Below are 16,319 nucleotides of genomic sequence, written 5' to 3'. Positions count from 1 at the left end.
GACAAAATATACCACAGTGTCAACACACAAAGACAATATTTACCACAGCGACAACACACAAAGACAAAATATACCACAGTAAACACACAAAGACAAAATAAATCACAGTGTCAACACACAAGGACAAAATATACCACAGTATCAACACACAAGGACAAAATATACAACAGTGTCAACACACAAGGATAAAAGATACCACAGCATCAACACACAAGGACAAAAAACACAACAGCATCAACACACAAAGACAAAATATACCACAGCGCACAAGACCAAATATACCACAACATCAACACAAATGACAAAATATACCACAGCGTCAACACACAAAGACAATAAATACCACAGCATCAACACACGAAGACAAAATATACCACAGTGTCAACACACAAAGACAATATATACCACAGCGTCAACACACAAAGACAAAACAAGCCACAGTGTCAACCCACAAAGACAATAAATACCACAGCATCAACACACGAAGACAAAATATACCACAGTGTCAACACACAAAGACAAAATAAACCACAGTGTCAACAAACAAAGACAAAATAAACCACAGCATCAACACACAAAGACAAAATATACCACAGTGTCAACACACATGGATAAAAAATACCACAGCATCAACACACACGTGGTCAAATATACCAAAACATCAACACACAAAGACAAAATAAACCACAGTGTCAACACACAAGAATAAAAATACCACAGCGTCAACACACGTGGTCAAATATACCACAGTAAACACACATGGTCAAATATACCAAAACATCAAAACAAAAGCCAAAGTATATCACAGCGTCAACACGCACAAAGTTCTGATATTTCAACTGTTTAGGAGAACAATGTTTGCAACCTTATAAAATAAAGTAGTTTCTACATTGTGTTATCAACCTCTTTGACAAATATTAGTATGGCACCAAAATTACACTTTGGTTGCGTAATCTAGTTAAACACACATATTATAACTAATTACATATCATTTGCATTTGGTAGGAAATATAAATTATAAAGAAGAAACGAACAAAATAATTTGTTGAAAAAGAGCCTGTTTCATCAAGTCATGTTCGAGGCTATTTATAAAGACCGAGCACCAAAATACACCTTTGGTCACACATTTTAATTTTTTTCATATACAAGCTTTAACTAGACCAAGTATGAAGAGAAAGCAACTAAAATCAAACCATGGAGCTATATTAAAAACTGTTTACTATGACGTGCATACTCTAAGTTATTTAAAATCGCACTATATTTGACGTCAAATCTTAAGGTAGAAAGAAAACACAACCCCCTAAACCCACATCAACCGTCTTTATTATTTGCCGGGTCGTTGCATAGTTTATCCAGTATGAATGGTATCAATATTGATTGAAACGACACAGTGAACAATTTTACTTAGTACCACAATCCCGAATATATCCCTACGATAGATCAGAAATTACCTTCTCTTTTGTAAACCGGTCCTAACGTCGACAGAAGAGATGTTTTAGCATGACAAAGTGTGTTTAAGTATTTAACAACCGCTTTTGACGCTTTCGAACCGTCCTAATTCCCTAATCACGCAGCTTTCAGTATAAAATGAGAGTGTCCGGACCCTAAGTATCAGAAGGACCTGGTCGAGCAAGATGAAGGTTTTCCTCGTGCTAGTGGCGGTAATCTGCGTTTGCAATGCCAAGGCATTGCTCAAACGGGTAAGTTTTTAATCATTCACTTAATGTTTCATGCATCTTTATTTTTTTTAAATTTCACAAGGATGCTGACAGAGAAATGGTTCAGCGGTTTCAATGAAGTTCTAATACAAATTATTGGTTTTTACATCGCAAATCAAATTCGTATAAAACATTCTTAGTTTTTTTTTCTACGCAAAACAATATTGTTCTAACTCATGCATCTTTTTATACATTAAATTTTATTAGTGCACATTAGTAACTATTGTGATATTGCAAACAGGACAAAAAAAGGTTAAGGACTTGAAAATAATTATTTTTTCTATTTCTTAACTAGACAATAAAAATATAAATCTATTTGTCACATGATATCTTTTTAATTATACCTGTATACTTTAATAAAGATTAATGAAATAATTGTATATCGAATGTTAAATAATAGTTGTGAATTTATAAGCATAAACGTAATGTACAGGTATTTTTTAGAATACACATGATGTAGTTGTGATTTCTTTATATACATCTATTCATAGTTTATTTTATGATAAATTTGAGGGGGAAAATCATACATCCTATTCATTAAAGCAATGAGCAAATTCAGAAAAAAAGTTTTAATAGGTCTTTAACAAAAGAACATTTTAAAAAAAAGTAACAGTCAGGCTGTTTTCGTGATAAAATGGAATTTCCTAAAAAAAATGTATTATTCTTAGTTAAAATAAATGTGACCGATTATAAAACTTACAATTATGTCAAAATGGTTTTACCTTAAGTTATAAACGGGAAAGGGATAAATGAATTAAAGGTATATATATAATATATTTATTGCTCACACAAATTTGTTAATACTGGAAAAAAAATCTAGTTGATATATGAAATGTTAAAACATGAGTTTCCCTAATATCTTTTCTACTGTAGTTTTTGATTCCATTTAAAAAAAGAATATTTCTAAACATAAATTTGGATTTTACCTCTATGCTCAGAAACTGTTTCTCGGGATTATTTAACAAAGGTAATCAATGACTTGTAGCTTAGATGAAGCCGTGATATCTAGTACTCAATCCGTCTGCTTCAGTTAGGCTTAATGATGCAAGTCTAGCAAACAAGATACAAGAAACTTTGTTTAACGTCGCATATATCAACAGAGATACATTAGCGCTGTAACGCTTTTTTGCGACAAACATGATAAAACGCAAACAGAAAACAACAAACAAGCTATACACTATCACAGAAAGCTAGCACATAATCAGCGAGTAAAACATACAATAGTATAACAGCATATAAATAGATATCTAAGGCACTTAATTTAAAGTACTATACTAAAAATGATGTAATGAGATAATAGTGAACATCTGCATATCACACCGGTGTTGCTATATATTGTCGGAGGGTTAAAGCACTACAAGTGTAATGTACAAATTGACATAATATACACTAATATAGTGTTAATTGAAATAAGACGACAATGTCTATGCTGGTTTATGCTTACATAAAAGAGTTGGATCGCTGCGAGTCAGAGACGACATGACACGACTAACATCAAATAATGATTTGGGAATACATAACCTGTTGTAGGCCAAAACAAACATTATATGTGTTTCAGGTAACATACCAGAAAAAGTAGGGTAGGTCAGTAGGCGTATAATTTGTGTGTCCCAAAATATCGTAGTGTGACCTATGGCAGCATTGGTTTGGAAAGGTTTCGTCCAATTTGTGGAATAATTTACCATCTAATACCAGGAAATGCAATAAAGGATATAAAGACCTACCTTTTTACGTCTGTATTTAAGGCTTTTCGCGCAGACGTCATCTGCAGGTCGATATAGCGCATTAAGAGTAGTTTTGCACAAATGTTGCATATCATTATTATTATTTTATTATAAAATGTTCTTTGGTCGGCTGGGAAATCTAGGGAAGTTCGGGATATCTGAAACACACATTTTTGGACTAACGTTATTAAAGATGTTGAAGGCATCCTTCCTCTTACGCCATAGGTCTACGTAAGATTGAGAACATTTGAGATATAGACAAAATATCATCTAGTGATCTTTAGTGCCGCTCTTGATTCCTTAACGGACAAAATGGCAATACATTACAGAATAAAGAGGTTCACTACCTTTGTCTTTCCGCACTGACATTGGTCTTTGTTTAAGGGTTGCTTCTTCCTTCCTATTTGAAGTCATTGTTTGAAATATATGATATTCTTGTAATCCAAATTTCTTAAATATGAAATATCAAGTGATAAAATCATTAACATTACATCAGGTGATAAACTTTGTTTTTCTTTTACAGAGCAGAGGTGATGTAGAAGACTGTAAGTAAATCTAGACAATTTCTAACGCCTAACTTCGGAATGTTGAATTATTATACTTTCTTAATTATCTAAACTTAAAAATTGTTAGCATTGTCAGCGGTTGTACCCAGAGATGTATATAATGTCGTAAATGTGACGAAATCTCTTTTTATTTTGCATCATCACATGTTGTTTGTTAATATTTGTTACATAAAAATGATTTGCAAAAAGATTGCTAAATTTTACATTTCATCTTTGAATGTCTTCTAGTAATACGATATTTTTTATTGTAGTTTTGAATGAGAATGGCCCTGATGAAATCAGAAACATGGTCGGCGAGATCAAAGGCTGGATTGATGGAGTCATTGCAGAGGGAGCTAAAATTGTAGAAGCTGGAGGTTTGTACATTCTTAATATATAGACATATGATCGTACATAACATACATTTATATAACAGGAAGCATATTGATTGGTACTTTGTATAATGTCAGTATTTAGAAAATTTCTTCACTTTGGTATGTAAAGATTTATACGGGTTCATATAGCAAAACTAGCAATGTTTAATTCTAAACATTTTCTTCATGTTGGTAATATATGGATTGTGAAAAGATTCATGTTACACAACCAAAAAGTGTTTATATGTGACGTTTCGATGACTAATACGGTATGTACTCTGTCACCTTCATCAGACAAATGACTAGTGAAGCGTTTGCACACAAAAGTGTGAAATATGTACGAGTTGTCCACAACTCGATGTCGATTCGGCTACGCTGTAAGTGTATGTACATTTAGTTTGATATATGTACCGTAGTGACCCATTCAGCTACGCTTTGTTTAATCGACATTTATTTGTGGACAACTCTTACATGTTTTACACCTGTGTTTGCCTACGCTTCACTAGTCATTTGTCTGATGAAGGTGACAGAGCACATACCGTATTAGTCATCGAAACGTCACATATAAACACTGTTTGGTTGTACTACATGAATCTTTTCACAATCCATACTTACCAGCTTGAAGAAAATGTTGAGAAACCTATTGATTGGTATCTAAATACTTTGTATAATCTCAATATCTGGACAGTTTTTAACATTTTCTTCACTTCGGTACGAACATGCTGTAAACGGGTTCATATAGCAAAAACAACAACAAAATTAAGTCTGAAGTTTCAATGACTATTAGTATTAGTCCTCTGTCGCCGTCACAAACTCTGCCAGATGAAGGTGACAGAGTACATATCGTACTAGTAATCGATACGTCATACATAACCACTTTGCTGGTTGTGCTATATGACTGATAAACAACATCTAAATTGAAGATAACTAGTATGACTTTAATCACACTTACCTTGCTGTAATACTTCTATATTGTGTTGTAGATCTCTTTGACGACGACCTGAACCCTATTCCAGAGCTGCAGACAGCTATCGATTTACTTGATGAGCACGTCAGTCCTTTGGTCGACAATCTCCCACGTGAGTCAAGATAACGACTTTATATTTAAAGGAAATATTTCCACAAGCATGCAATAAAACTTCGTTATGTTGAGGTCATGTTTAGTGCGATGACAGATCACTTCTATGTTAATTCTGATTGATCAAATGTCGTATATATCACAATTCTACAACAGTTTATTTCTCGATGACCTGTTCTCAGCATGTATCTAACATTTCCAAATAGTAATATCTAAGATATTCATAACACATATTCTGATGAATTCCATGCAAAAGATAAAAAAGTATTATATGAAGTAGTGAATTATCACAGCAATATCCCCATAAACAAGAAAATACATATACGCCTACATCTTCGCACAGTCAAATTTTCGCCCTTTGACAGTAATATCCGTTTTTGCCCAATGAAACATTTGCTCTTCACAATCAATAACTATGTTTATTACGTTGTAATATATGTTAGCTTTAATGATAAATTCGCCCTCGTTGTGATGTAGGGCGAAAAAGGCGAAAATTAGAATGCAGCAAAACTTTCCTCTGGTTAAAATTGATATCTTGAATACCCCATCATCTTCTCAAAGTATCCGTAATATTTCATGTAATGTATTGCAGCGCTTCCAAAGGAAAAGGAATTGGTTTTCCTCCATAAATGCATTAAAAGTAAGTATGAATAAGCATTGGATTTTTGTGATATATTACAATGAACTGTCAATCACAGTTTTGTGAATTTCCAATTTAACGATTAAGTATTTTATTAGAGATAACTGTTAATGTATTTTTGCGGTAATAATACCTAGCGTATTTTGCGCTATTTCGAAAGCGCAATTTATGATAGTTTCTTAACTTGTTATCACTAAATCCAGCATTTCATATATCAATTAGCGCTCAATCATAGTACGTATAAAGTGAAAGGCGTCGCCTTTGTGCAAAAGAATGTCGACAGTATTTGCATTTGCAAAATGAAAATTAGTAAAAATAACGATGACTAAATCACTTACGAATCTTTGAATCTTGACATTTAATTATTTTCTTGAATTAACAAGTGAAGATATTAAACATAAGTGAGTTGCATTGGGTCAAGTGGAATCCATGTTTAAATCCATATTTCTATTACGCATTTACATTTTGTGAAATCATGCATCTACTTTCGCGTTAATTTGCAAGGAAAATCGGCCGCTAACTTTTATACTAATGTAACATATAGCGTGAATTTGGCCGAGCTCATCATTACAAAACANCTAATTTGCAAGAAAAATCGGCCGCTAACTATTATACTAATGTAACATATAGCGTGAATTTGGCCAAGCTCATCATTACAAAACAGAATATAACTCAGTAGTATCCAATTTTCAACTTATATTCCTCGCGAATAAATCATTCGATGCTTAATTCTTTAAAAATAGCTATTTCATATTCACCCACCGTGGAAAAAAATAATTTAGCTTATATTTGTATGAATCGATAGTCATCCATTGTTTCTGATGATTCGCTATGTTTCAGCTGCCGAAGCCACTGATTTTCAAGGTATGAGCAGCGACAAGGAGCAACTGACAGCACTCACTCGCCAGGTGTTCAACTGTGCCGGAAACGGAATGGGCATCATTTCCCATTTGCTTGATCTGTCCTCTGTGACCGGTGAGTCGAGTGTGTCCTTTTTTCACGTATACAAATAACCCATTCTCAAAGGGGTACCATGTCTCATTTTTTCTTAGATAAATTATTGTTGTATGGACTGACTGATTCACCTCAAAAGGAATGTTTGATTTTTAGACGCTGATCTGACTGTTTCCGGTTTGGCTGACCGTCTGGATATAATAGAAGCTACCTTCTTAGAGATGGGTCATCTCGGTGCATGGGTTCTTGGGCTCATCAAGAAGGCAGAAAATGGAGGTAAGTAAGATATTTGTATTTCATTTCAATTTACTATTATTCGCCAATCTAAGTAAGTTTTAGTCAAAGCTTAAAATTTCAAAATATAAACAACTTCATGTGATTCCCTTATGGCGAGTTTTATATCAAGTTCATGCATCATTGACTGTGCTTATATACATTTATATTCATTCAAAACAATTTAATCCGGGAAAACGAGAAATCAAAAGTTCAAATCGGGCAAGATACGTGATAGAAGTTGATGAACAATAAATTATTATAAGCAAGATTTCCCGCGTTTGAATAATACTTATAATAATACTTATTATAATGACTCTATTACTTCCTTCCGCACAACTCTCCTTTTTTTCCTTTCTCAGATATGGACAGGTCTTTTGATTTTGGAAAACGTACGCCTTCGGTAAGTTAACTGAACGAACAACGTGTGATGTATTAAATCTTAATTATTATTAAATACAAGAACACATAAATCCTATCAATGTGTTTAAAAAGCAGCTATGTGCCATACAGGCACAATGGCGACACTAATAATAGAATTTCGGTTCTCAGGCAGTGGTATTACGTTCAATTTTGATTATATTGAGCTCCTAATAGTATCCAGCTCTCAAAAAGTAGCATAACGTTCAAGCTGGGTAGTATTGAGCTCCTAATAGTATCAAGCTCTCAAGCAGCAGCATTACGTTCAAGATGGGTACTATTGAGCTCCTAATAATATAAAGCTCTCAAGCAGTAGTATTACGTTCAAGCCTGAAAGTATTGAGCTCCTAATAGTATCTAGCTCTCAAGCAGTAGTATTACGTTCAAGCTTTATAGTATTGAGCTCCTAATAATATAAAGCTCTCAAGCAGTAGCATTACGTTTAAGTTGGGTAGTATTGAGCTCCGAATAGTATCCAGCTCTCACAAAGTAGCATAACGTTCAAGCTGGGTACTATTGAGCTACTTATAGTATCAAGCCCTCAATCAGTAGCATTACGTTCAAGTTGGGTAGTATTGAGCTCCTTATAGTATCAAGCCCTCAATCAGTAGCATTACGTTTAAGTTGGGTAGTATTGAGCTCCTAATAGTATCAAGCTCTCAAGCAGTAGCATTACGTTCAAGCTTTATAGTATTGAGCTCCTAATAGTATCCAGCTCTCAAGCAGTATTATTACGTTCAAGCTTGATAGTATTGAGCTCCTAATAGTTTCAAGCTCCCAAGCAGTAGTATAACGTTCATCCTTTATACTATTGCAGCACTCTCAATAAATGTTATTCCCATGCAATAGTATTGCAACCAAGTAAAAGTATTGTGCTCCAGAAGTATGGTGTTTAAACTTATCAGAACAGCTTTTCCACGTAGTATTTCGTGTACATTTAATAGTATAAAGCTTGGATGCATTAGTGATGCGTTCGCACTTCACAGTATTGCAATAATTAATTCGTGTTTGTCACCACCACTATAGACATATTAAGTAACAAGATGAATCGAAAACACAGTTTTAAAATACCCGTATTGACAGTTCATCAAAAATGGTTTTAATTAGAACATGATGTTGCTAGAACAGATCATTTTTGCCATGATACCTTCTGTACCTATACATTTTCTTTTGTAGTCAAAAGAAGAGATAATGGAAGGTAATTGTCTAATACACGTTGTTTATCCTAAATAAAGGACCTTCTAATAACTATATCAATAATTTGCTGTGGTACAGATGCTGTAACGTACAAACAACCATGCTAAATTCTTATCTTACATGCTGCCTCACGATGCTAATGACATATCAGCCAGTCTTAGTGTTACTGCGAATTGTGCGTTCACTGATATCGGTGTAAGCAAACGATAAACGATGATGATTGTACTTAAACAAATTAAATAGCTCAGTAACAACCTTTATATTAATTGTTTGGCATGTAGAGCTTTACAGAAAACTGTTCTCACCTCAATGCTGTTAGCCATATTCAATAATTCTATCTACAGCCATTGCCAATGGTGATCCACAAGAAATTCGTGAAGGGGCAGCAGATATGCAGGAAACACTGGAAGATGCTCTCGAAACAATTAACAAAATGATTGAACTGAATGGTAAGTATATTTTATGAACATAATTAATTACGAAACATGTAATTGCCGATATCTTTCAGCTGTGGAAAAACGATAGTGTAAAGGTTTTCGTACTTGTAATTGACTACATTTACTATAAATAGAGAAGTCTTTTATGGTTCATGAATATGACGCTTATAAATTTGGAAATTTCATGAATATGACCTTACTCAATTAAAGTTATAAACGATTGTCCTTTTATAGGAGCTCTGGGTGATGATCTTAAACCAACAGCCGAATTCAAAGCCCTCGAGAAGGAACTGGATACAGATGACAAGAAGGAAAAGGAAATGATGGCTAAGCTTCCTCGTACGTTGTTTTTTAAGCTTACTCAATCGAAAACGCATTGCTACTAAACGAGTTTTCAACTCTTCATAAAGACGAAAACATTATATCTAAATGCTAATTTGCTCAACGTTTTTATGCTTATCTAAAGTAAAATGCGTTAAACTAATATTATCTTCAAATCCCCATTCATTTTCGTCCTTTTCATATAAACATAATATCATGACACTTTCCCTTTAATTTCAGCTCTTGCAGATGATAAGGACTCACTTTTCCTCGAAGACTGCAAGGAAGGTGGATATTTTGAATACGTTCGCTCGAACATAAGCTATCAATTTTATTTAAACATATTTTTTTTTATTTGCATCTAATATACAAAAGCATTTGGCACAAGTTGTCCAACTTATGTAAAGCCTTTTCCCAAAAGTTATCAATTATAGCAGTACATTCAAACATTAAAAGGCCAAACAAAAGAGGTGTTTCCGGTAACACACACACACACACACACACGCACACACACACACACTTCTTTATTCTTTTATCTTATCAACATAAACATAAACATTTTAAATATAAAATGTGTTACATGTTACAGTTAACACGCCTTTTTGTTTGACATATTGAACGTTGTATTACGTTTTTTTAACAAAATAAGACACAGAGTTAACACTATATGTTAAATATAATTACAACCACTAGCACGAATTCACATTAAACAAAATGTGCATGTTTTCTCTTTAAAGTGGCAAAGAATACCAACTTTGACGCTTATTCCAAACCTAAGGATTTCCTGAACGAAGTTTTCCGCCAGGTACTTGTCTGTGGAGCCACTGGCCTTGAGGTCATGATTGAGCTCGTCAACTTGGAAGATGTAGATGGTAAGTACAACTAACAACTGAAACCCAACAATGGAGCCCTTCTAATGTAATACCTGTAATTAACAACTAAAACTTCACAATGGAAATATTCTAATGAAACACTTGTAACTTACCACTGAAACCCCACAATGGAGCCATTATAATGAAATACTTGTAGCTAGCTACTGAAATCCCACAATGGAGCCCTTCTAATTAAATACTTGTAACTTACCACTGAAACCCCACATTGGAGCCCTTCTAATTAAATACTTTTTTTTAACTGACCACTGAAACCCCACAATGAAGCTTTTCTTATTTATTCTTGAAACTAACCACTCAAACTCCTCAATGACAGCTTTTCTAATTAAATACTTTAAACTAACCACTGAAACCCCACAATGGAGCCCTTCTAATTAAATACTTGTAACTTACCACTATAACCCCACATTGGAGCTCTTCTACTTAAATACTTGTAACTAACCACTGAAACCCCACAATAGGGCTCTTCTAATTGAATACTTGTAACTAACCACTGTAACCCCACTATGGAGCCCTTCTAATTAAATACTTGTAAATAACCACTGAAACCACACATTGGAGCCCTTCTAATTAAATACTTGCAACTAACCACTGAAACCCCACATTGGAGTCCTTCTAATTAAATACTTGTAACTAATCACTGAAACCCCACAATAGGGCTCTTCTAATTAAATACTTGTAACTAACCACTGAAACCCCACAATAAGGCTCTTCTAATTGAATACTTGTAACTAACCACTGAAACCACACAATGGAGAACTTCTAATTAAATACTTGTAACTTATCACTGAAACCTCCCATTGGAGCCCTTCTAATTAAACACTTGTAACTAACAACTGAAACCCCACTATGGAGCCCTTCTAATTAAATACTTGTAACTAACCACTGAAACCCCACAATGGAGCCCTTCTAATTAAATACTTGTAACTAACCACTGAAACCCCACAATAGGGCTCTTCTAATTAAACACTTGTAACTAACCACTGAAATCCCACAATGGAGCCCTTCTAATAAAATACTTGTAACCAACCAATGCAACCCCACTATGGAGCCCTTCTAATATAATACTTGCAACTAACCACTGTAACTCCATAATGGAGCTCTTCTAATTAAACACTTGTAACTAACCACTGAAACTCCACAATGGAGCCCTTCTAATTAAATACTTGTAACTAACCACTGTAACCCCACATTGGAGCTCTTCTAATAAAACACTTGTAACTAACCACTGAAACTCCACAATGGAGCTCTCCTAATTAAATACTTGTAACTAACCACTGAAACCCCACAATAGGGCTCTTCTAATTGAATATTTGTAACTAACCACTGAAACCCCATAATAGGGCTCTTCTAATTAAATACTTGTAACTAGCCACTGAAACCCCACAATAGGGCTCTTCTAATTAAATACTTGTAACTAACCACGGAAATCCCACAATGGAGCTCTTCTAATTAAACACTTGTAACTAACCACTGAAACCCCACAATGGAGCCCTTCTAATGAAACACTTGTAACTAACCACTGAAACCCAACAATAGGGCTCTTCTAATTAAATACTTGTAACTAACCACTGAAACCACACAATGGAGAACTTCTAATTAAATACTTGTAACTTATCACTGAAACCTCACATTGGAGCCCTTCTAATTAAACACTTGTAACTAACAACTGAAACCCCACTATGGAGCCCTTCTAATTAAATGCTTGTAACTAACCACTGTAACCCCACTATGGAGCCCTTCGAATAAAATACTTGTAACTAACCAGTGAAACCCCACAATAGGGCTCTTATAATTAAACACTTGTAACTAACCACTGAAACCCCACAATGGAGCCCTTCTAATAAAATACTTGTAACTAACCACTGCAACCCCACTATGGAGCTCTTCTAATAAAAAATACTTGTAACTAACCACTGCAACCCCACTATGGAGCTCCTCTAATAAAATACTTGTAATTAACCACTGAAACTTCACAATGGACCCCTTCTAATTAAATACTTGTAACTAACCACTGAAACCCCACAATGGAGCCCTTCTAATTAAATACCTGTAAATAACCACTGAAACCACACATTGGAGCCCTTCTAATTAAATACTTGTAACTAACCACTGAAACCCCAAAATGGAGCCCTTCTAATTAAATACTTGTAAATAACCACTGAAACCCCACTATGGAGCCCTTCTAATTAAATACTTGTAACTAACCACTGAAACCCCACAATGGAGCCCTTCTAATTAAATACTTGTAAATAACCACTGAAACCACACATTGGAGCCCTTCTAATTAAATACTTGTAACTAACCACTGAAACCCCAAAATGGAGCCCTTCTAATTAAATACTTGTAAATAACCACTGAAACCCCACTATGGAGCCCTTCTAATTAAATACTTGTAACTAACCACTGAAACCCCACAATGGAGCCCTTCTAATTAAATACTTGTAAATAACCACTGAAACCACACATTGGAGCCCTTCTAATTAAATACTTGTAACTAACCACTGAAACCCCAAAATGGAGCCCTTCTAATTAAATACTTGTAAATAACCACTGAAACCCCACTATGGAGCCCTTCGAACTAAATACTTGTAACTAACCACTGAAACCCCACAATGGAGCCCTTCTAATTAAATACTTGTAAATAACCACTGAAACCACACATTGGAGCCCTTCTAATTAAATACTTGTAACTAACCACTGAAACCCCAAAATGGAGCCCTTCTAATTAAATACTTGTAAATAACCACTGAAACCCCACTATGGAGCCCTTCGAACTAAATACCTTTAGAGTTTCGTTATATTGATGCCGATTTATTGATTCCTAATTATGAATTCGTTTGTCAGACAAATGACCAATGAAGCGTGTGTACACAAATGTGTCAGATGTGTACGAGTTGTTCACAAATCGATGTTGATGTGTCTGATGAAGGTGACAGTGTACATATCGTACAAGTCATCGAAACGCCACATAGAAAATTGTATTGGTCGTGTTAAAAACTATTCATAATATTAACCTTGTTATATTTTAAAGATAAAATTTGTCTTGCTTTTTTGTATAGATAACAATAACAACATACCATAGCAATACACATATGCTGTGTTATAGATAACGACCTGAATACTGCTGGACTTGCAGACCGTGTCGAGAAGCTGGAACAGGCAGCAATTGAGATGGGACATCTTAAAAAATGGGCCGACAAATTCGCGAAGCGTGTCGAGAAAGATGGTAAGTCAAAGACAAATATCGAGGAAAAACGGCGTATTAAAAAGACAAAGAACTTCAAACAAAGACTGACTTCATCAACACGCGCCTTTATAAGGTATATAGATACTGTAAGCGTTCTTATATAAACGTACACAAATTTCAGCGGAAAGAAAAGGTCAGGCTTTATAGTGAATTCTTAAATTAGCGGAATCGTCGAACTAAATTCCATGCATTAGTGTTTTGTGTTTTGCTACAGACTATCATACTATCATACTATAGGTATACAACCAAATTATGGGGGGGGGGGCATAGGAAAGCGAGCAAGATTAATCTGCTGAGTATATTATAATAAAATATATATTTGTATACAGTCGAGATGTCATTTGCGGTGCCGTGAAATCTTGCATTTTATGGTTAGATTGTCCTGCGCTGCATCGGATGAGTTTTAGCGGTGGGTATGAATTAGTAACGAGATGTAGCGCAAAGCCGCTTAAATGAGAACACCGCTAAAACGAGTACGTTTACAGTATTATTTTATCAAATTTGGCTGATGGGTAAATGTTTGCCGACGTTTAACTTTCGCCCTTTGTGATTGCTTTATCAGAGGTGATTTATCATGAGAGCGAGTACTGGTACACAGATACTATTACTAGTTAGCTATTGCCAAACAATCGTGAATGTAGTTCTACGTTCATTATTCGAAGAATGTGAGAATGTTCATAGTTTAAGATCAGATTTTAGAACACGTTTTAAAGGATTTGGGAGTCAGTGTAGACATGTTTGTATGTGAATATTTGTATGTAAAAGTTGCTTGTTTTTAAGTTATTGTTATGCATGTAAACATTTCTTTCATTATAGGCTTTAAAAGCAGTCAAAATGATTTGGTGGATATCAAAGACAGAATGTTTGGTGGGCCAAAACCTACTAAAGGACCAATGCGCAAAGGGGGACCAAAACCAACTGGAGAGCCAAAACGGACTAAGGAACCAAAGCAAACCGGGGAACCAGAAGGATTCACCGACAAACGTAGATTCAGGCCTACTGGGGAGCCAAAACGCACTGGGGGACCAAAGCGAACTGGCGGACCAGGAGGATTCAAGCCTACTGGGAAACCAATGCGCACCGGAGGACCACAACGGACTGGAAAACCAGTTAAACCATCAAGGAGGCCAAAGATGGACCGAAAGGCCCTCCTTCGCCGCATCATGGACGCATTGAATAAATATTAATCATCCAACATCCTGATTTTTGTAAACAAAAACTTCCCGACAATCGCATTGCATTTTTTTATTTTTTTTTACCTTGTACTTGTAAATACAATTTTGTTGCAATTCTATTTGGATTTTCGTGTTTTATTGAAGTCATAACCCAACACATTTATGATAATGTTGTTGTTCTTATAACAATTTCACTGAAGCTACAAAGACAGAACGTTACATGAGCAGGTCTTTTTACTAAAGCACTGATACAAAACATCCGACAGTTAATTAATGTTTGATATCAACTTACATTAATATCAACAATAAAAAAAATACTACGCTTATAACCAAATGTGAAGTCATCACAAAGTGTTTCGTAAAATAAATATTTTATCGCTATCAAACCATTCTGTTACTTGTTTACGCCTAAGTTTGCGGGAACCAGGTACAAAATATTACCAGTCGCATCAGTGAGGTGAATCCAAATGATAATGTTCAATTTCAATTTTATATTGAGCTAAAGATATTTTCGTAAAACACCCGGACTTGCATGGTAGTAAAGGAAATGTTAAAACCTGGAACTCTATCCCACTACATAGGAAACGCTAAAGAGATCACACTCCTTTTTTAGTACTGAAGTGACCTCACATAAATTTCGTTAGCTACAACATAATGATCGATATCTAGGGATCGATTCTTTGTCTTACCTGTTTGCAAATCTTCATTGAAAACATTTCTCTTTTTTTTTCCTATTTCATCTTTTTTATGTAAACAAAACCTCCGTAATGTATGTTTTTTTCACCGAATGAGTTAAAACAAATTGCCTAGTCATTAAGATAATTTAAATGTATTTTACTTCTATGGATGTTGCACCGAGATCCTTAATAACAATTTCATATATAGCCACAGTCTGTGGCAGTTCACCGGAGATCCATAATGACAACTTATATATAGCCACATTCTGTGACAGTGGTACAAGGATCCTTAGTGACAATTTATGTATAGTTACAGTCTGTGACAGTGGTACAGGTAACCTTAATGACAATTTATATATAGTTATAGTCTATGGCAGTGGTACAAGGATCCTTAATGACAATTTACGTATAGTTACAGTCTGGACAGTGGTACAGGTAGCCTTAATGACAATTTAAATATAGTTATAGTCTGTGGCAGTGGTACAGGGATCCTTAATGACAACTGATATATAGATATAGTCTATGTCAGTGGTACAGGGACCCTTAATGACAACTGATATATATTTATAGTATATGGCAGTGGTACGGGGATCCATAATGACAATTTAAATATAGTTATAGTCTGTGGCAGTGGTACGGGGATCCT

At 34.8% G+C, this 16,319-nt stretch overlaps 1 protein-coding gene across 2 annotated transcripts; it reads left to right on the top strand.

Moving 5' to 3' along the window:
• Positions 1–1,613: 1,613 nt before the first annotated feature.
• On the top strand, positions 1,614–15,364 carry LOC110461759. 2 transcript variants are annotated; one of them, XM_021515395.1, is made up of 16 exons: positions 1,614–1,700; positions 3,966–3,987; positions 4,260–4,364; positions 5,345–5,440; positions 6,032–6,079; positions 6,920–7,054; positions 7,190–7,309; positions 7,669–7,709; positions 8,903–8,924; positions 9,268–9,372; positions 9,595–9,699; positions 9,922–9,969; positions 10,419–10,553; positions 13,681–13,800; positions 14,638–14,688; positions 14,725–15,364. In XM_021515395.1, exons 1-16 carry the CDS (start codon positions 1,635–1,637, stop codon positions 15,006–15,008), a joined length of 1,503 nt encoding a protein of 500 aa, XP_021371070.1. In that variant the 5' UTR covers positions 1,614–1,634; the 3' UTR covers positions 15,009–15,364. The 2 variants fall into 2 exon arrangements, with proteins under 2 accessions (XP_021371070.1, XP_021371069.1); XM_021515394.1 differs by having other exon boundaries at positions 14,638–15,364.
• Positions 15,365–16,319: the final 955 nt, after the last annotated feature.

Source organism: Mizuhopecten yessoensis, unplaced genomic scaffold, assembly GCF_002113885.1.
Source record: "Mizuhopecten yessoensis strain PY_sf001 unplaced genomic scaffold, ASM211388v2 scaffold10655, whole genome shotgun sequence".
Classification (NCBI taxonomy): Eukaryota; Metazoa; Mollusca; class Bivalvia; order Pectinida; family Pectinidae; genus Mizuhopecten; species Mizuhopecten yessoensis.
Note: the sequence above shows the minus strand (reverse complement) of the source record. Positions and strands in the feature narration are given on the sequence as shown.

Bases quoted from the DNA above. Each gene is read 5' to 3' on its own strand.
- LOC110461759 (XM_021515394.1), top strand. From the start codon at position 1,635: ATGAAGGTTTTCCTCGTGCTAGTGGCGGTAATCTGCGTTTGCAATGCC. The intron at 1,701-3,965 runs GTAAGTTTTTAA...TTTCTTTTACAG, and splicing joins CCAAGGCATTGCTCAAACGG to AGCAGAGGTGATGTAGAAGA. The intron at 9,373-9,594 runs GTAAGTATATTT...GTCCTTTTATAG, and splicing joins CAAAATGATTGAACTGAATG to GAGCTCTGGGTGATGATCTT.